This window comes from Haemaphysalis longicornis, unplaced genomic scaffold (assembly GCF_048455015.1).
Source record: "Haemaphysalis longicornis isolate Haplotype H1 unplaced genomic scaffold, Haemaphysalis longicornis Haplotype H1 scaffold_7, whole genome shotgun sequence".
Classification (NCBI taxonomy): Eukaryota; Metazoa; Arthropoda; class Arachnida; order Ixodida; family Ixodidae; genus Haemaphysalis; species Haemaphysalis longicornis.
In genome coordinates this window covers 12,785,646-12,805,366 of record NW_027526422.1, presented here as the reverse complement: position 1 = coordinate 12,805,366, position 19,721 = coordinate 12,785,646, and the positions used below count along the sequence as shown (strand labels likewise).

General features: G+C 46.0%; 1 protein-coding gene across 5 annotated transcripts in view; it reads left to right on the top strand.

Moving 5' to 3' along the window:
* LOC144144540 (transducin-like enhancer protein 4) overlaps positions 1-19,721 on the top strand; it is a 50,657-nt gene that overhangs the window by 20,935 nt on the left and 10,001 nt on the right. For 4 of the 5 annotated variants that reach the window (XM_077676047.1, XM_077676044.1, XM_077676045.1 and 1 more), the window contains exons 9-16: positions 4,075-4,173; positions 4,706-4,747; positions 5,090-5,239; positions 6,423-6,549; positions 8,686-8,807; positions 10,354-10,439; positions 17,806-18,055; positions 19,531-19,632. In XM_077676047.1, the coding sequence (XP_077532173.1) occupies positions 4,075-4,173; positions 4,706-4,747; positions 5,090-5,239; positions 6,423-6,549; positions 8,686-8,807; positions 10,354-10,439; positions 17,806-18,055; positions 19,531-19,632 (978 nt within the window). The remainder of the gene's footprint in view (positions 1-4,074; positions 4,174-4,705; positions 4,748-5,089; positions 5,240-6,422; positions 6,550-8,685; positions 8,808-10,353; positions 10,440-17,805; positions 18,056-19,530; positions 19,633-19,721) is intronic. The other variant, XM_077676046.1, reaches the window with a different exon arrangement.

The following is a 19,721-nucleotide window of genomic DNA, read 5'->3' as shown; positions in this document are numbered from 1 at the left end:
GCTTTAAACAATTCCATTCGTTTGTAGAGAAAACAAAAAAATTACCTAGTTTTTTATTATTATTATTTTAATAGTAATAATAGTAATAATATTAAATAAATATCATCAGCAGGCTTCTAGGCCTGGTCACACATTCAATCCAGGTAAGGTGAGGTGATCATCATCATGGCGCTGATGTAGCCAGGGCGCTTATCACCACGTTCTTCACTCGCACTGGTTATGGAATCTGGATCGTATGCACTCACCCTCATTGCTGGGGACACCGATTAATCATGGTTTTTTTGCGCCAGAGTTAGTGTATGTAACGCTAAAGCGGTGTGAGTGCCCGCTCGCAGTTTTTTCTATTGCGTATAGCTGTACTAGTTACAGTCATTTCTCAGTTTGTCTTGGCTGACCCCTTATGGTTTTCATCACAATAATATCGGGTCATACTTGCATTGTTTGCTGTTGTGACTTAGGGCGGGTTATTCAAACACGAGTTGGATCCTCGACATGCTTGCGCGGAATTTTATCATGGCACTCATAGTTCATTTTGCTCACATCACTTCAGCCGATTAACTGGTTCAAAAATATAATCGCAACTAAAGCATTAATCAGTTAATTGCAAAGTTAATCGATCAATTGCCCACCCCTAATGGTGACTAATTACTAACACGTGATACTTAATTTTAATTTTGGGACATATTGTGTTGTAGCATTGCTGCGATTTAAAGAGATGTATTGCCAAAAGTGCTTGCACCAGAAATCCTATACCCTGTTTGGCAAGAATACTGGCTTGGCTAGTTTACAATAATGGCTGGTTTACAATAAGTCTCCTGTTGCCCTTTGAGAAGAAGTTGTGTTGCACAGATGCTCTTTACTCAGTGGACGATGCTTTGAGCAGAGCATGGTCTTTTGTCACGAACAAATTGGGCAGGCACTGTCGTCAGCTTTTGTAATAATTAAAAGGAAAAAAAACAACTGAGAAATGCTTTGCCTAAAATACTAGCTTGTTTGCCCTGAAACATGGCTCATTTAAAGCTTTTAGATGCAACGCATCTCTCACTCGCCTTGTCCCTCCATCCATCCGGCGTTGTCGGTGTCCGTCACGCAAAAAGATGATGCTGATAATGAAGAGGATGATGATGATGATGACATGGGCGCGCACCCACAAGGGGGGATTGGCCAGGGCTAAATTAAATCTCATGCTCTTGCTTCTGTCATTCCTGCGTGGCGGCGTCGGCGTCTGCACAGCTGCGCCTCTCCTCCTCTCCTCTCTCCGGTAGCGAACTGCGTATATAAGCGGGGTGCCGTGCTCCGGCGTGCTCAGTCGACGGTCGTCTGTGCTTGCGCTTGCTCTCTCTCGCAGTACTTGGCGACGTCTTCATGTGACAGTCCCTTTAGTGAATGGCATGCCGCGACCCAGTACCAGCGACATGCCAAACACCGTACCTAAACACACACATGCATAGTCTCTCATTTGCATGTGCATGTGCATTGCATGAATTGCTCCCCATCGCGTGAGAACCCTTGCCATACACGCAATCAACACAATGGAAACAGCAATGAAACCCCCTTGATGCGTTGCATCACACCAGGGTTCCCGCGAGGGGAGGTGGGCGTAATTTTTTGTGTGAATAACCTTTTGCAACATGGCGTGTACAATTGTGCATGCGACTTTTAAAAGCATTTTTGTGAGTTACAATCGTCGTCATCCCCACTTGAACTGCTCAGCCAGCATTCGCATTTCGTGCCATAGAGCGGGAAATGCGAATGCATGCGAATGCTGGCTCGGCGGTTCAAGTGGGTTTCAAGAACACCTACTGAGCACTGAGCACTTCAAGAACACCTACTTGACACGTGAAATGCTAGGCGTGTCAAGTAGGTGTTCTAGGTTTTGTGTTTTCTATGTAGTTAAAACTAAAGCAAAACTAAAGCTGTTACCTTAATATATAAGGGCTGCAGATCACAATAATGTGTAATGTTTTCTATTGTAGCAGTGGTTAGGAAACGGTGGTCACGTTTACATTGTACGTTTACGATTAGGACACGACCTAATTTATCAACTTCTTATGAGATCGAGTTTGTAGTTTTTAAGTGAAATTTTGTGTCTCAAAAGCATACACAGGCAGTTTCAAATTTTTCTGACTGCTACATCCTAATGCATGTTGCAAAAGGACAAGTTATGAAGCATACTGTGTGTAGTAGGCTGGGCCCTTTGCTCATGGTGGAGTTTTTCTCATACTTTATGATTTTGCAGTATCTGTGCGGTCCTAGAGTCCTTGCAGGACATTTTAATAGCTTGGCAAACATCTGTATATTGTTGCAGAGAGCAGCTGTTAGATTACTGCAAAGCTGGATCAACTGCAATAAATTATTGTACGGCAGGATATCAAATGTCCAGGGGTGAGACAGCTGCGCATATTGCGCAGTTTTGATACGAATTCGTTTTCCTGCGCCAGGCTGCTCAAAAGCTTGAAAATTGCGAAAATTGTGCCAAACTGCTCCGAAAGAGTATGAGAGCCAAGAATTTTAACGCTCCCGTCAATTTCAGTGGGGGAAAATGCTTACTGATGGCATAATTTTCCAGCACCTTGAAGGTGATGCTGTTTGTAAAGGTTTAATTGATTGATCATTCAATAAAAAACCCGCATAAAATTGTCCACGGGATAGTTTTTTCGAAATTCACAATGTCGGGTTGCACATGTTATATTGTGCGAATTTTTAAAGTTTTCCCATATAAAGTTTTCACAAACTACTTGTGCAAGTTGATTTTAAAACAGCAATTTTGGGAGCGCCGCATCTCCAGAACGACATTACTGGGCGCCGCCATGTTGGTGCGGTGAAGATTGGAAAGCATGGCCGCTGGGCGAAGCAGCTTCTCGTGGTACAGGCAGAGTGCTCTTCGCCGATTTCTACCGCGGTTTTGGTTATGGGGGTGGCTGGGTTTACATTTAGTCGTTTGACCTATTGCGGGAAGTTACGCGACTCGAAAGTTGAGGGTTCATCAAAAACAACGGGGTGCCCGCGATATCGCCGTGTTTCGGCCTTGAGTGTGAGGCGCAGTGCGTGCTTGAAGTGAAATTTGGGACTCATTGCGGAGTTATAAAACGCAGAGTTATTGTTGCTATTCACAGTGAGCTTGCGAGCTGCGGGAGTGGGACGATGGACACTGCAGAAGTGGCGGCGCAGGCTGCATCACCGCCAAATGTTCAAGCAGTGTCCGATAGCCGGACGGGCTATTATCGCACGCTAGTAATAAAGGTTCATCTCTCTGAATTGAGATTTAATGCCGAAAGAAATTTAATGCCAAAACATACCAATACTCCAATTACGATCGTAGTGAACGGCCACCTTGGGGCTTGAAATGGGAGGGCTGGTGGGGTGCGACGACTGTCACCTCGCTTTGCGCAACTTTTGCCGTGGCTCTGTCGTGCGTAACGCCGAGTCTGGGATTACAAAAATAACAACTGCGGCATTCACGGGATAATAACAATTCCTTAAAATTGCTTGGTTTTTCAATTCGATATTTTCAACGGAACTCCGCGTTATCTATGCATAGAGCCCAAGAATGTAAAAATGGTTTGAAAAAGGCAGTTTAGTTCGTTCTTTGTGATACTCAGACAGAAAAAACTTTATTGAAAGGCTGTTTCAGTGTTATGTACGTTTAAAACCACCGATTAAAAAGCACACTCCCCCCACCCCCCAAGTGGCCAAACATTTGATTTTTTAGGCTCCTAAGGTGACATAATAAATGTCGTTCTTCTGCTCCAAACCAAGGTTCTTCTGCTCCAAAATCGAATTTTCGCTGCTCCAAAAGCTGCTCCCAAATCTGGTTCAGCTGTCTCACCCCTGAATGTCTTTGAATCTGTTTTAGCTTATCCTTGCTTCTGTGGAAATTCATCTTCACTAGGCGCAAAAAGACACGGACGAAGGACTGAGGTAAACGCAAACAGATGAATCTAAACCAACTTGACCAGTTATCTGTTTTTTTCTGTGGAAACACTGGAACGGAGTGCAGTACATGCAGTTCACCTGAAATTTACCCGATGCCAACTCAAAATCTCAATAAAGGATTTTTCCTTTCCGAAACAGAGAAACTCGCCTTCTCCGCGGGATGCAAAGCTTCGGACCCGGACACCAGATCCTGACAAGAAGCGGCGGAAAGAAGACAAGCATGACGTCATTGTTCATGTAAGCAAGGTGCATAGGGCGAACCTGTTCAAAAGTACGCACAACCTTCCCAGTTTGTACCCACTGTAGGAAAATAGGGCCTGTAGAAACTTCATCCACTTTATTATGAGCCTTACCTGCACCTTGGCCTCGGCCGCTTGCAACCTGCGCACAAGCCTTGTGTGCATGCTAGACAAAATGGGAAAGTTTGACAGGGATCCGATTTCTTTGATGCACCTTCATCACATTTTTGTATGTAGTACGCTATTCTTGTATTTTTAACCTGCGTCTATCTTGATGAGGAGCGTATCTAGCCTTGTGTCATGTTTTGCAGTTCAACTTTAAGTGGCTATTTCATAGCACTTCAGAAACTTTGTACAGATAGAAATTCACAAAATTTCAGTTTTCCCTGCCTTTGTTCTGAAAGACAGTGGACAGTTATTCCATTTTTCTCAGGCCCACAGGCTTGAATGTATGTGGAGCTTTGCACTTTTCTTAGCCTCCTTTGCCTTCATCGTGTAACGCCTCCTTTGTTTTGTTTTTTTATTTTCAGGACAACGATGATGAAAACCAGGAAGTTGATGTTGCAAATGAGGTGAGTGAGCTTGTTGTTGATGCTGGTGGACAATGTCATAAGAAGGATAACGTCATAAAAGAACTTCGCTCTGTTGGCTTTAGGTCCTTACAGTCCCTAAATTCTTTACTTTGTCCTGCCTGGAACGGCACATTCACAAGGAAGCAATCTTTCTTGCATGGCGAGGCTGGTGTAGAGGCCCTGTGAAGGATTACAGAGTGAGGGCCAGGTCTGCTCATGCTCGCGAAATAAAGCCTTTGAAATGAACTCCCTTAAAGCACCTCGAGTCGTCTCAACTGGTCAGGGCTTCGTGTGGCACCTTGAACTCACCCCCTTTCTTCTTCCATCTTCTTGTCTCGCCAGGACCCCGTGTCGCCTGCGAACAACGGGAGCCTGTCGCCACGGGAAAACGGCAGCGAGCGGCCCATCAAGCGGGAACGGCCGCCCAGTCGGTCGGGCTCCTCATCTAGCCGCAGCACCCCGGTCTCCTCAAAGTCCACCAAGGACGGCCTGGTGAGGGTGCAAGGCGTCTAGCTCCCTTAGTCTCTTGAGTTACACTCCTCCGTGCAAGGAAGGGATAGGCAGGTCTACACCTTCTGGATCTGGAACTGGATACAAGCACAGGTGGGCGTCAGCAGGGGGTGCAAAAGGGACGCTGCCCCCCCCTCAAAGCCACACGAGCACTTTCTCCCTCCCCTCGCCCTGTCCCACTCCCCCATCGATAGAATGGGTTTGCCCTTCTCAAGACAAAATCCTGTTGACACCCATGCAAGGACAAGGACAAGCGTATTCATGAAGCTGGTGGTTGTGCTGGCCGTAAGATGCTAGTTGTATACACAAATGCACTAAGCAGGGTTAGGGATACAGCCTTTTATCCTCTGAAGTTAATTGCCGATTGCATTGGTGCATTGGTTGACACATTGGACTACCATTGGCAACTTGGTACATTGGTTGGTTGTGTTTTTTTAGTTTCATCATCAAAAGCTGGCAAAGAGAAAAAAAAAAAACCACCTCTTAACTGGCTCGCCTCTCATTGGTCACATTTATTCAGACGAAGTAGCAATGTGGTGAGTTAAATAACTGTTCAGGCAAAAATTGCATTGATTGCATTAGAATTGATGTACTCATGCTGTACAGTTTTGCATCACAACTTCCCAAGTGAAGGGAGCAAAAGTCGTAGGTACTAGAGGTAAATGAGAGCTATGGTTAGCATCACATATTTGAAAAAGAGCTATCTTTAGAATCGTGGAATCCTAGTAATGAACCACAGTTGAGCATCTCAGGCAAAGTGTCCTGGGGTGGTATTCTCGAGTTTTGTCCCGTTTGCCTCCCTTTCAAAAGTGTCCCTTTTGGCGAGCCCTGATTGGCTAAAAGCAAACAACCGGAAGTGACGTAACGCAAGCGGAACAAACCTACTGCCAACGCTTACTGCTTAACCGGTAGTACGTCACGATGAAAGGGACAGTTACGAGAATACCGCCCCTGTTGTTTATTACGAATAATTCTTTTGGAAAGCAAAAAAAAAAAGGGAAACAACATGCATAGTACATGATATCAGTCATCAGAACACTGCAGGTTCTTACCTCTACCGAACCTAATTGGCTGTCAAGAATGTCTCAAGTGGCATGTTGATGTTGTTCTGTTGTTTGACGGAGTGATTGATTTTCTTTCCCCCCGGCTTTCTGTGGTGGCCCAGGGTGACAAGTCCCCCACCCCAGTGTCCAAATCCCTGACCCCCACCAGTTCGGGCTCCACGACTCCCGGATCCAGCGGTGCACCCAAGCAGTCCCTGCCAGGTTCCTCCTCAAAGTCGTCTGCCCTCGGTGAGAGCTGCTTCCTTCTCAACCTGGGGCAATCCATCACCCCCTCGCACTGCCCCAGGGGCCCAGATGCAGCTCTGCCAGTTTGCGAGACCACGGGAAGTTTGGTGGCCTTTAGCAATTGGGGTCAACTTCTTACGCACTAGTGTCTACAGAGCCGACGTGCACTCGCTGTGGGAAGGCAGCTAGATGCATGCGACATCTGCTGCTATCCTCTTAGATCGTTTATCCTCGAATTAATGCAGTGGAAGAGGCGAGAAACCTAAGCAGGTTGATGAACTAATGTAGGAAGTTGATTGGGTTGCAAAAGTTTATTGGGTTGTTAAAAGCCGAGTGCAAATGAAGGACTTGTAGATGGAGAAAGAACTCTGCGCGTTAATGGCCTGCACTAAACAGTTCTGGCTCCACTGTAATGTCGTTTTGTTTGGCCTGAAAGTTGGCAATGTAGCTTGAGTGATTAGCTTAAAAGTTGCTGCACATTGTGCTTATGTGCACGCTTGTATGTGCGTGTGCTGATTTTCATTCTAAGGGGCATTTTATGGGATCTAGGCAAGTGTTTACTTTTTGCATCAAAGGATTTATGCAGATTTCAGTGTGTAAATATAGGTATGCGATACAATTTCGGGTGCTTTAAAATTGTGTGAGGAAGGTACTAACAACCTACATATAATCAAGGGCTACATGTGTTTGTGTCCACACGTTTGTTGTGTGTGCATGATGTGTTTATATATGAACATGCGTCTTGGCTTGGTGGCTTATGTATTGTGCTGCTGGGCACCAGTTCGCGAGTTTGGCTTTCAGTAATGGCTGCTCTTTTTCTTATAAAGTTTAAAAAAAAATTTAAGAATAGTCTTATGCACATTAACATTTTCCTGCCGTGAAAAAAGCAGCAATTCTGGGTAGTCTAGTAAATAATTTTTTCCCAGTCGCAAAAAATATCTGACATGGAAGTGTATGGTATGAAGATGTAGAAAGGTAAAGTTCCTTTGCAATGGTAATTGTTTCAAACAAACATATTTATGTGGAAAAAATACAAAGCTGTACAGAAAAATTTTGCGGAAAACAAAGAGTAAGTGAAAACTTCGGTGTTGCTCTACAGTGAAAAAAGACAAAAAAATGAAAATATAAATTTTGTACACATACTAGCTGTGCAAAACTCCTGCAAATGTGAAATGCCTAATTGAAATTTCTTCACTTACAAAAAAACAGTTAGCCCTAGGGATTTTCATAGCATTGGGAAAAGCAGTTCCTCGAACTTATGAAACATAGGTTGGCCACACATCCATTGCCTCTTTTTTGTTTGTAGCACAAGTGGGAGTTTCGATACTTTTGCATTTACTGGGGCTTGTGTTGGACAGGGGTATCAGGTTCCCAGCTGGTTTTACCCACTTTTGCTTTCCATACTGAAATCTAATGAATAAAAGTTGTCCTCTGAGTCTTAGCTGCTAATATCATCCAAAGAGTCGTGTGTAGGCTCATCCAAATAGCTAGAAATGTTGCGTTTCCCTGGAGAAGTCGCATGCGACGTTAATGCCATCGCCATATTTTCGAAGTGCCGGTCACTACTTCGGTGGCGCTTAAGAAAAAAAACAGCGCCACGCAAAAAAACAAAAGCAAAGCGTATGCAAGTGTCTCTACTACTCAGTAGATGGAGCCAGCTCTAAGAGTGCACTCGGAAAGCACCAATGCGAATGAGAAAACATCAAAACTTCAACTTGAAAGCGTCGGTAAAAAACTATTGGTTTCAATAGGTGTGGGCAGGACTTGAAGTAATATGCACAGGAATGGGTTGTAGGCTTGTAGCAGACGACAAACCGACGGGGGTCCAACAAAGGATCGATGAAGTAATACGCACAGGTATGGGTTGTAGGCTTGTAGCAGACGACAACCCGACCGGGGTCGAACAAATGACGTCATTCGTAGGTGGCGCCACGGTATGTCCTCGAGGATGGACATACCATGGGGAATTATTTCGATTTGTATTAGTGCACAAACATATTTTTATTGTGCAGGCAGTCATAGTGTCTCTGATTGGGACACTTGGTGACTACCCTGTCCTGTCAGTTGGTATCCTTTCAATGTGTCTCATCCTTCTACCTCTCTCTCCTTCCCCCTCCCTCCCCTCCCTTGTGAAACCAGGTGCGTACCCGTACCCGCTGGCGGGAGCCCCCCATGGCCTGGCGGCGGCCGACCTGGCCGGCAACCCGGCCGCCTTCCCGCAGCTGCACAGCTCGGCGCTCAGTTCCTACTCGCGATCTCTGGTGGGCACCCCCGGCGGCCAACCCCCACTCCGGGCACGCTCGGCCACTGCCCCGGGCCAGTGAGAATGAGCAGGGAGCGGGAAGGGAGGAAACGCTAGGTCGGGAGCAGGTTCCGGCTTCCGTGTGGCCACGCTGCTGCATCGAGCAGCTTATGTAGTTAGGTCACATCCACTCGAAAGGCTGGGGCCCTCAGCTGAAGTCTCTTAATGTATGAAGTAATCGAGACCCCAGTGATTACACTGCGTTAAAAGTACTTGGCACTTTGTGACAGTTTGGGAATAGATTTGTAACAAATGCTGGGTTGCTTGCTTGCATTTAAATGCGGGAGGTTTAAGTTGCACGGCTTTCCTCATCGTTTGGATACCGCTTCTGTGTGCTGAATGCTAAGTGAAGTATTTGGGAGGTCAGAAGAGCCTGCAGGTGGACAGTGGAGTGAACTTAGTGGGTGTGGGCTGAGAGGTCTGCTACCAATAGTTCAAAGTGACCTTGACGACAACACTTGAGACGGTGCTTCATTCAAAAGATTTTGGCGTTTCGTACTGAATGATGTTCATGTTTAGTTGGAAACGACTCGGCAGTTGCTGTGAAATATTCGTGTTGGAATTGGGGGAGGAACCAAAAACAGTACGTCGGCAAAAAGGCTTCATGCCACAGGGCACAGTTCAACAGGAACTATAACTCAGCTCGTTTGATTAAAACCTAATAAAACCTGCTAGGTTTCACTGCCTGCATAACAGCGTGGCCACTTGTTTCGTTCCTGCTTCGCACAACAAAGCTCTTGCTTCGTAGGTCTGCAGGTCGGAATTTGCTCCAGCCGTCCATAAAGCCAGCTGCTTCATTGGTTTGGGTGCAAAGGCTTGGCGATCTTAAAGTCAAATTTCTGCGTTATCCTTTGAGCCACTTGAAACTAGTGCCATGTCCCCAGCTAAGACACTTCCAGCTGCTGTTAAGCTTTAACATCATTAGATCATTGTTGGTCTCACAAATACTTTTGCCGTGGCTTTTGTTAGTTGCCGTGTCAAGCACAATTTTGAGGTTCATTGGAAATTAATCCATTTTTTTTGTTGCGTTTCCTGGCAACACCCACTTGAAGTTTTTTTCTAGCTTTGACACTGCATCGAATAAGAGAGTCATTTGCTAGTTTAGCTTAGGTGATTGCAGTTTGCGTCAAAATCTCCGCAGCTTTTACCCTGGCACCACAGTGTTTTGAATGAAGTTGAATTTCGTGGTATCCTCATGGTCCCTTTAATGTACATCAATGTACCTGTTTCAACAATGACCGACTGGTGCTCTGCAGTACAGTATCAGTGTGTCTGGTGGTTTGACTGTTGAAGCCGATGACAGAGCTGTTAAGTGTAGCATCCCCGACGCACTTGTGCCTGTTGGTCCGTTCTGAAGGGAGCCAACTTCTTAGTCGCCAAAGAGGGCTAGATGGTGAGTGGAGGGGGATGCAGACAGAGTGGGCCTTGCAGGGGCGGTGCGCTGCCCGGCAGTGGGGTTGGCTGTGCTTGCAAGGGAAGCGTGGCTGACCGGCGCTGAATCGCAGCTGTCTTTGTCGCAGGTCGCAGGCTTTGACGCACACCCATCCCTGCGGCCACCACCTCACTTTGGCACCATCCCCGGCGGAAAACCGTGAGTGCTCGGTCGCAGTTTGGCAGCTCTTAATTGGCCGGAAGCGTTGCATGACTGGAATGGCACATTGATGGGGAATTGAGACTCTGTGGAGTCTCCTAGCTCGCCCCCAAGCTTACTGAAACTGAGAAGCATTTCGAAGTGTGTGGCGTTTATTTCGTGAACGCACGTAGTTGTGCAGTGCTAGCAGTGGTACCAGTAAATATGAAACAAAGCATGGCGCTTGAATTGACTGCAGACACACGGAATACTTAATGATAGTTTATAAATGCTAGTTACTTAGCTGGTGATTTGTCATAGCTGTTTGCATTTGAAAGTAACATCACGGCTCAATTCGTCACTTCCATGCTACGCAGTGGCGATATTTTAAGTTGCATTCATTTTCATGTCTCTTAGAGCTACTACAAAAATGGTCTTGCATAATTAAAAGCACTCGTTGAGGGAGTACAAAGGCAAATAATTAATTTCTGTTGTATCAAACTTATTTGTATGTTCAAAGCAAATGGTAATGTGCAGACGATGCTGTTTCAAATTTGGTCTTGGAAAGAGCCTAGCCTTTGGGAATGTACTGACTGTACGGAAGGTGTTGGGTTTCATTGTTCCGTGCACTGCACGTTGGAGGGGTTGGTGCCCTTGTGGATGAAGGGCTGGTGGTCTGTTTGGAATGTTGCAGATGAGATGATCCCCCCTCGTGTGCGAGTCAGGTTGGAGAGAGAGCGCCCCTCCCCCCACGAGCTTGAGCTTTTTAGGTGCATGAGGCCTGCCGCGAGGCATGAAAGAGGCCGTGGACCAAGAGACACCCTGTAAATTTCACCTGAGAATAAAAGGCCCGGTTTTTTGTTGCAATCTGCATTTGGGAGTGCTTCCTTTCTCTCGCTGGCGCCGCAGTCTCGGTGCTGGCACTCCTGAAAAAAAAAAAGAAAGGGCCTGGGTGTCTGCTTGTGCCACGTGCCTCTTTGCTGCTTTGCCATGACCAAGTGGGGGAGGGTGCGTAGCCCCTGAAGCTAGCGTGTGAAAGTGCGAGAGGCGGTGTAGCTGGGTGGGCTGAATGGCCAGCTGCGTCATGTGCAGTGCCAGCTGGGCCAGTGATTTCATAGGTTTCAAAATTTGAGCTGCTATGTTTCAAAAAAAAAACTTTGTAAGGCCCCTGACATTGGTTGAAAAAGCGGCAGAAGTAATTTTCCATTTTGAGACTAAAACATAAGGCTCTGCACTTTTCTTGAAATTTTGCGAGTTACGAGGTAAACAGATTGTTCATGTTCTGAAAACGCAACAGGTCGCGTAAAGGAAACTACGGAATGAAGAAAAGCCATCAGACTGCAAAGTTTGCTCCCAGAGCACGCAAGATGTTCACCTGAAAAGTCTTAGAATACGAGCATGTGAGCTCTAAATGTTAGGCCTAATGTCATTTTTTTGAAGTCTAACTGGTACCCACCAGAGTTCTTCAATGTACAGCCTTTCCAAAACTTTGCTTCAGAATCTGGGCAATGCAAGCCCACCTGCTTTGTTGGAGCTGAGGGGCAAGTGCATTGATGCGGCACCTGGGGGACAAAGACTGAACTTTGCCAAACATTTACTTAGTAACACAGCTTCATAAAATAAAGCTTTCCTTTAAAATAAGGGAACATTAAATTAGGTAATGCTTTCTTTGGTTTCCACGTTTTTATTTAAGACTTGTAGCAGCAGCCACAGGCAGGCTAGTCAACTTGCCCCCTGTTTACCTCAAGCACAGGGGGCCACCTTGAACTGGTTTTTGATACACGGGTCCTATGGGGATTTTCACAACTGTCTGGTAGAGATGCTGCTACTCACAGGCCTTGTCCTCAAGTAAAAAATAGGCCGCAAAATAATGATCATGCTGCCGCTGGACGAGCTGAATGAAGCTAAAGGAAGCCCCAAGTATAAATAAATGATGCATGAATCAGACAACTGTGGTATACAGGCTTTTGGCAAACTGCTGTGCTCGCAAGAGCAGTTTACTGGGACATTGGTCACAGCGTCACCATCTCCTCACGTAGTCCCACTACAAAAGGTAAACTTTTTACACGCGATTAGAGGGAGAATTTTGTGGGGTGCAAACCAGTTCGCACTGAAGTCGAAGCCATGCCGGAACCGTAGTAGGGCAAATGGTTCCTTGTGGTTTCTGTGCTGGTGTAATCTGGTCAGGGAAAAAGAAAAGCATGTTTCTGTGCAGGAACCAGTGGCCTCTGAGAGGCTAAAGAAATTTAACCCAGTTTATTCATTTGGCCACATTTGCCCTTGAAATGCCTCGGAACCAGTTTATGGTGTTTACTGCATCACTATAAGAAAACATTGCATAGCTAGTTTGTCAAACAAAATTGAACAAATTTTAGGCATAAGGTGTTTTTACCAGTTCACAACCCGTTCTCAGCTTTTTGCGCATGCAAGCTCTAGTCTGAGGCATAAAGCACACTTACGAGTACTGGGCCAAGGCCACACAGGTTTTGAGGTGGGAATCGTAACTAGGGTTCAGCATTTTTACTTTTTACTAAAACAGAATTCGGTGTACTTTCTTTCAGTTTTTTTTATCGGTGAGTATAAAAAGCAGCCTAATCCATTTTCGTAACTCCCCCAAAATACATGTTATAGCAAAACGATGCTGCTGGGCATGTTTAAAACGGCAGGTTCTTGCTTGCTCAAAAGGCACTCGAGGCAGGCAAAACATGCATTTGTCATGCCAACACCGCGTCGTTTCAAAATGACGGATGTTTTAAAGAATCCGATCCCAGGCCATCTAGTGTGAAAACAGGGAATAGCTCTACATCAACATGGGCACGTATCGGAGAATTGAAAAGGCATTGCGCACCATGCTAGGAATGCCAGCTTGGCGGCTTCCTCAGTGAAAGACTAGCTGTAATTTTTTATGAGGAAGAGAAGTCCCCCAACTAATGCTCAAGGTCCTGAACAAACATGATTGAAAGAATAAAGTCCCGGGACTTTTGAGGATTCGTTCGTGAGGCGTGTGTATTTGGTACTGTGATGCAATGCAGAGTTCAGAACAGCATGGCTTAGGCATTTTCTTTGTTTCACGATTTGATGTTGCAGCATTTGTATTTGCTGCTGTACCAACCTAGGGTGCTCTTGTGCTTGTCCCTACTTACGGCAAAGTTTGTACACAAAATTTATTTTCTCCCCTATTGTTTGAAGGGCCAGGCATGCGGGAAGTATTCTACAGAGAAGTGGGAGGGGGGGGTGGTAGTGGAAAGTGTGGTGGAGGGGAATCGATGCTAGCACAAAGGAAGGTGGCTAAATTGGGGTTGAGAAAGTTCCAGGGAATGCCAGCAGTGCAAGAAAGTTCATGGCCAATATTCTTCTTTCGTAGGGCATGGTGTCATCATAAAATGTGATGTCAGGTGAGGACTGTGTTCATTCACACAGAAATGCACACTCACACACAGATGCAGGAAATAAAGCCAACTTTGAGCAGTGCCTAGGAAGGAGTGAGGGAAGTATGTGCTCCTGTCTGTATACATAGTACTAATTTAAGAGCTGGATCCTTTTGACCACCTCAGTCCCTACTGTTTGATCCATAAGTATTCATCGAGCACCTTCACCCCTACCCAACTCAGCCTATAGCTTTGGAACTTAACCATTAAAGTTGGAACTGATGGCCACTGGACGGGTCCAGACAAGTCTTTGACCTTGTCTAAAGGTTGAGCTTTGAGAAGAGCAATTCACCTGGACACTTTACTCTAGTGATGAATATGGTGACAATGGTTTGGGAAAGCCATGGCATATGGACAGAGGTGTGAACAAGCAAGTTTTTTGGTATCATGTTCCACGGCTACAAAAGAGTTTGGGGGAAGGACAGTAGCTGTAGGCCCCTGCTGCTCCTCAACTGCTTTTCATTGTTCAAGTGGTCCTATTCGGAGCAGCCGCTTTCCATGCTACATTGCACAGATTCCATAAAACATAGATCTGTAGTGCTTGTATAAGGTCGCTGTGTCAACCCACTCCATCCTACCCATCCCCAATTACAGCTTGGGCTGCTAAAGAAGCAAGGAGCTTTTAATTTCTGACATTTTCCCTGGGATTTTCGAGTGCAATTATTGTGATGCTTCTGATGTCAAGGATAAAATTAATATCAGCATCATCATCCACAGCTCACTCGAGTCCACTGCAAGATGAAAATGATGAAGACCTCTCCCTGAGATTTCCAACCACTACTGCCACAGACTTCAGAGTGCATTCGATGCCACCAAATTTTTGTATTTTGCCCCTCGGTCGGCTCCTTGGTCTTTGTCAATTTCATTTGCTGTCCCTTGGTAGCGGTTCTGTCGAAAAAATTGCCCACCATTTAAATGAATAGGGGTTCATTAAATGGTGGTCCAGGAGTAAATAATAGTTCACACTTTACCTGGTTTGGAAATTGTGAATTTTACAAGAAAGCAGTGGTGCCATTAATGAATGGTAATTTGGAGAAAGTTTCGTATCAGCAAATTATTAATTTTGGAGCAATTTGGGGCACATAAATGCCAGTTTTGGAGCACTTTGGAGCAACTAAACATGTGTCCAAAGCATCTCTTAACACTAAAAATTACCAGTATCGTCCAGTAATTGACGTGGAGATCACCTAACAGTGTCATGTGGGATGGATGTCGCTTCAAGGTGCTTTTCACACGTGCGATCACAAATGAACGGCACTGCTGAAGAATGATGGTCTTCTTGTCCTTGCTAGAGGGAGACTTTTCCAAGGAGTCACTGAAAATGCTTCCCAGTTGGCAGGCTCAAGCATGCATTAAAAATAGCTTTCACAATTGGCTGTCCCAATATCCCAAAAATAGCCAAATAGCCAATCGAAATTTCCCCCTGCCAACCACAAGAAGTAGCCCAATTTGGCTATTTATAGTCCAACCTGGCATTCCTGGAATCAAGCGATGGGATTTTTTTTTACGTATTTTAAAATAGTCGCTAGATGTCGCCACAAGTTTGATGCATTTTAATCATTCTGTTATAAATTCTAATCATACGGATGAGAATTTAGAACAGTGGGGGAATAAAAAAGGGGGAGGGAGCAATGGGAGTTAACACTGGAGTGGCGGCAAGATGGGGGGAGGCAAATGTTAGCTAAAAGTAGGCAAGTGGAATAAAACGGGCAAGTCGGTTGCTGACAACCGACGTCTTGGTTCAAACAGAGAGAGACTACTCATCATCATCATCAATTAAATCCCCTGAGTATACTCCACCTAATAGCAAGAATGCAGCAAAACATAATTCGCAAGGTATTTAGTTCCGTTCTGGCGCGGATAAGAGGCAACATGCTATACGATAATGAATATTGAACCTGCATAGCGGAAAAACAACGCGTCTCTTGCACCTCTTTTCCAGTTGATGAATTGTTGAGGCAAGCCGTTGTGTTTTACATTTTCATTTTATTAGATGCAGGCGCTTGCTATCAGCCCTCGTGCGCATTTCCATCCCAGCTTTTTTTATTAGAGAGACTTGCCATTTTTCATGGCCCATTCCACTTGCGACGGTCCACTCAGCGAGCCCGGCAAGTGAAGCGGTAGCTTGCAGCCGAGCGCGCCACACATTCCGTAAAACGGCGCTCCCGCTGCCTCTCGAAGCGGAGAGGGCCGGCAATAAACTCCACCTAAAACTATCTATTATTAATAGCAGGGACCATTGGAAACTACGGAAAGCAGGAAAGGTTTTAATCGCGGTGCGCCAGCTCTGCAATGACTTGCTAGACGAAAACACTATCGGTGCTACAGCAACGGCACCAGCCAAACTCACTCCTCTGGCACACAAGCTGCACCGGTAGGCCACGGCAAACACTATGACGGGTGCTAGGGAGTTTGAGTTATCAAGCCGAATTAGTTATACATGTCTAGAGACTACTGTGAAGTAGTAATTGTAACAGGCTGCACACGATTTGCGTGAAACAAATTTTGGCGCACTTTTGGCGCACTTGCTTGCAAAATCGAGTTTTTTTATTAGGATGGTGCAGGATACCGCGTGTTGCGCAAATTGGCGCATTTGGCACAGGAGTGAGAGCACTGAGAACGGGGGTAGGGAGGGAAGACAATGTCAACGAAGTAACGTCATTGCAGCCTGAAACTAGAATTTCTCTCGTCTCCATTTTTATGCACTGAAACCCCGATCATACGCCCCTAAGCTATGCAGTGACCTGCCTCTTACGATGGATCACCGTGGTGCTGGGAAGCTTGCCATAGAAACGGTGCATTAAATGCCTTGGTTATACGACAGAAGGGTACACGCAACCCGCTTTGTCTGACTGCTCGTGTGCCTGTAAAGGCCACGGCGGTTGAGAAACGGGCATCCTCCTCACCTTTTCTCCACTTTCCTTGCTCTATTGCTGCTGGTTTCTCAGTCGTGTTTGCCAATAACGTACGTGCCTTTCTCTGCTCTCATCTGACTACCCGCCACTTCCTCATCGTACTCTTGCTGTGCTTGGGGTTATTGACCTTCTCAAGCGTGGCTGGCATGCTAGCAGAACGGCCTTGGAGCGCGCAGGAGGTGCAAGTAATTTTTTCTATATTTGGGTACAAGTTAAGGACGACAATAGCTCATGTAGTGCATCACTCCACCGAAGCGTGGACCCAGATGTGTCAGCGTGCACGCGTTGTGGAATGAGGTTGCGCTTAATGCACGACATTGCCTTCTTTTTCACACCTAGTTTGTTTTGTCATCACTACAGGAATTTATAAGCATAGATTAAGTGTGAGAAATCACGGTAACGACTCGTGTCATGTTCAGAATACTCGCAGTTATTAAGGCACTTTATGTGCCACACGGAGTGACCACTGGCTGCGCTGATGAGGCACAGGGGCAACTTCTGTTGTTGTTCTTAAGTTGCCCCTGAGTACAGGTTAACCACTCGCAAGTTACGCGTGACGCAATTTAATGTAGGTGTTTGCAAATTGCGCGAGGGTGCCAGTTGCGCTGTGTATATGGTAGTTTAAGTAAGTTCCTAGCAGGCATGGTGCGCCAGACCATGTACCAAGGCGGGTTTTACTCATACCCCGATCATGCAGTGTTTTTGCGCAGTCCCGAGAAAGTCCTTTTCTTTTTATTGTAAAATGTTCTCTTAGTTCAATTCTGCACATTCTTTTGTAAATAAAAATGGTTTGCGATCTTTTAGGTCGATTCGGAGGTGGGGCATGCCTTATAAATGCGGTTAATGAACGTTTTGCATTGCACCGGAAGTGTCGGGGTTGTGCCAATCATCATGAAAGGGAATATCGCCTGCACTGGAGCACAGAGGAAGGTCCCTGGCGGGATGGTGGGCTCCACAATACTCCTTGCAGACCTGTCTTTGAGGGAACCACTTGTTTGGGTGATACAAGTACTGGGTGCCAAAGTGGCTTGTCCTACTCTGCAGGGCCTACTCGTTCCACGTGAGTGCGGAGGGCCAGATGCAGCCCGTGCCGTTTCCTCCCGACGCGCTGATGGGCTCGGGCATCCCACGCCATGCGAGGCAGATCAACACTCTGTCCCACGGCGAGGTGGTCTGTGCGGTGACCATCTCCAGCCCCACCAAGTACGTCTACACAGGGGGCAAGGGCTGTGTCAAGGTCTGGGACATCAGCCAACCGGGATCCAAGAGCCCCGTCTCGCAGCTCGACTGCCTGGTGAGCACGCTGTGTGTCACGGCGCCCGTTTATTTATTAGTGGGGGACGAGTGGCGTGTCATATGGCAATAAACTAATAATATCAATCAATCAATCACGAGTGGCGTGTCGATTGGGACGGCTCCATGGGAGTAAGAATTGCTCCTATTTGCTTCCTAAGTCAGCCAGGGGGCTAACTTGGGAAGCAGATAGGAGCGATTCTTGCTACCACAGAAACTTCCCCATTTACTTCCCAAATTACCCCGCAGGAGTGTACTTTGGGCACTTGGCGCAGTTACATTAATGGGGAGTGCTCGCATTTACTCCCCAGTTTTGCTGCCGCAAGGGCTAACTAATGAGAAGTACCCTCATTTACTACGCTAGGTAGCATGAAAGGAATTAGTAGGGCAGTAAATGGTGCTTCACAATAATAACTTCACATTTAAACCTTTCATCTACTCTGAATAGCTAGCCCACGGTGGCTTTCTTAGGAGTAAATTTTGTGGGCAGAAATAGCTAAAGTAGTGTTTGACCAAAGCCGCGACTTTCTCCACATGTGTTTGTGGTGTTTGAAATTTTCATTTGTGTTCATTTCACTTGGTCTAATTTTTCCTGCTTTTGTCTGACATAATGCATATGTAAATAAGAAAATTGTGTGGCTAATTTGAGGACACTGTTCAGCTGACAACTGGTATCCAGGGGTAGTAGAGGCAGAGTGTAGTTTAAGCTCTCTTGCATGGAGTGATTGTTTTGCAGGCACAATGTTTTTGTTCTGCCCATTGTAAAGTTATCAAGGGTGCACCTTGCTTGGTTAACTTCAGCCTTTTTTGCATCTTTGGTGCACTCTTTTGGAGCGTTTGTCTGTGTGGCCTTGTATGAGATGAAGTGAACATGTAGCAGAAAACAATGTGTATAATTAGGAGGTGATGGGAGTCGTGGGACCCACCAATATTGTGCGCAACATGAGCATTGGCGGATGCAAATGTCGGGCTGCGCTTCAACTTGACGTCTCCCAAGAAATGTCGGCAATGGACAGTCAGGGGCACGTTACCAGCCAAAAGTAACTGTGTTACAGTTACATTTACCTAAGTCAAAAAAGTAAATCTGCTACAGTTACAGTTACAGAGTTTCCAAGAGTAACTTTTTACAGCTACAGTTACTGTGACACGGTCTCAAGCGACCGGGAAAACGGAATTGTCAGGGAATTGTTATCTACTGGGAAAAATCAGGGAATCAGGGAATATTGTCAACTGTCTGTATTGTCGACTTTACTTTCCAAGACTGGCAAAAAGGCAAAGGCAGCACCTTGCAGCCACACACTCTTTCGTTCCCAGTTCTGTCGCTTTGGGGATTGATTGACGGATAAAGTTTTTGCTCACGCAATAGAATAAAAAGGGGGGAGAAGAAGAGGGGAGGAGCATATGAAAATACCAGTGTCTGAGACGGAGCCCCGTTGTGTCCCCGGCTGATGTTTCCCCTTGTTTCCCATGCTGCAGCAAAGGGACAACTACATCCGCTCCTGCAAGCTTCTTCCCGATGGGAGGACGCTCATTGTGGGTGGCGAAGCTAGCACCATCTGCATCTGGGATTTGGGCGCGGTGAGTAGCTTATGTGTGGGCAGCTTGTTGCCTGACCACTTGATTGTTGAATGTTGGATGAATGTGTACTTGCACCAAGAATTATACGA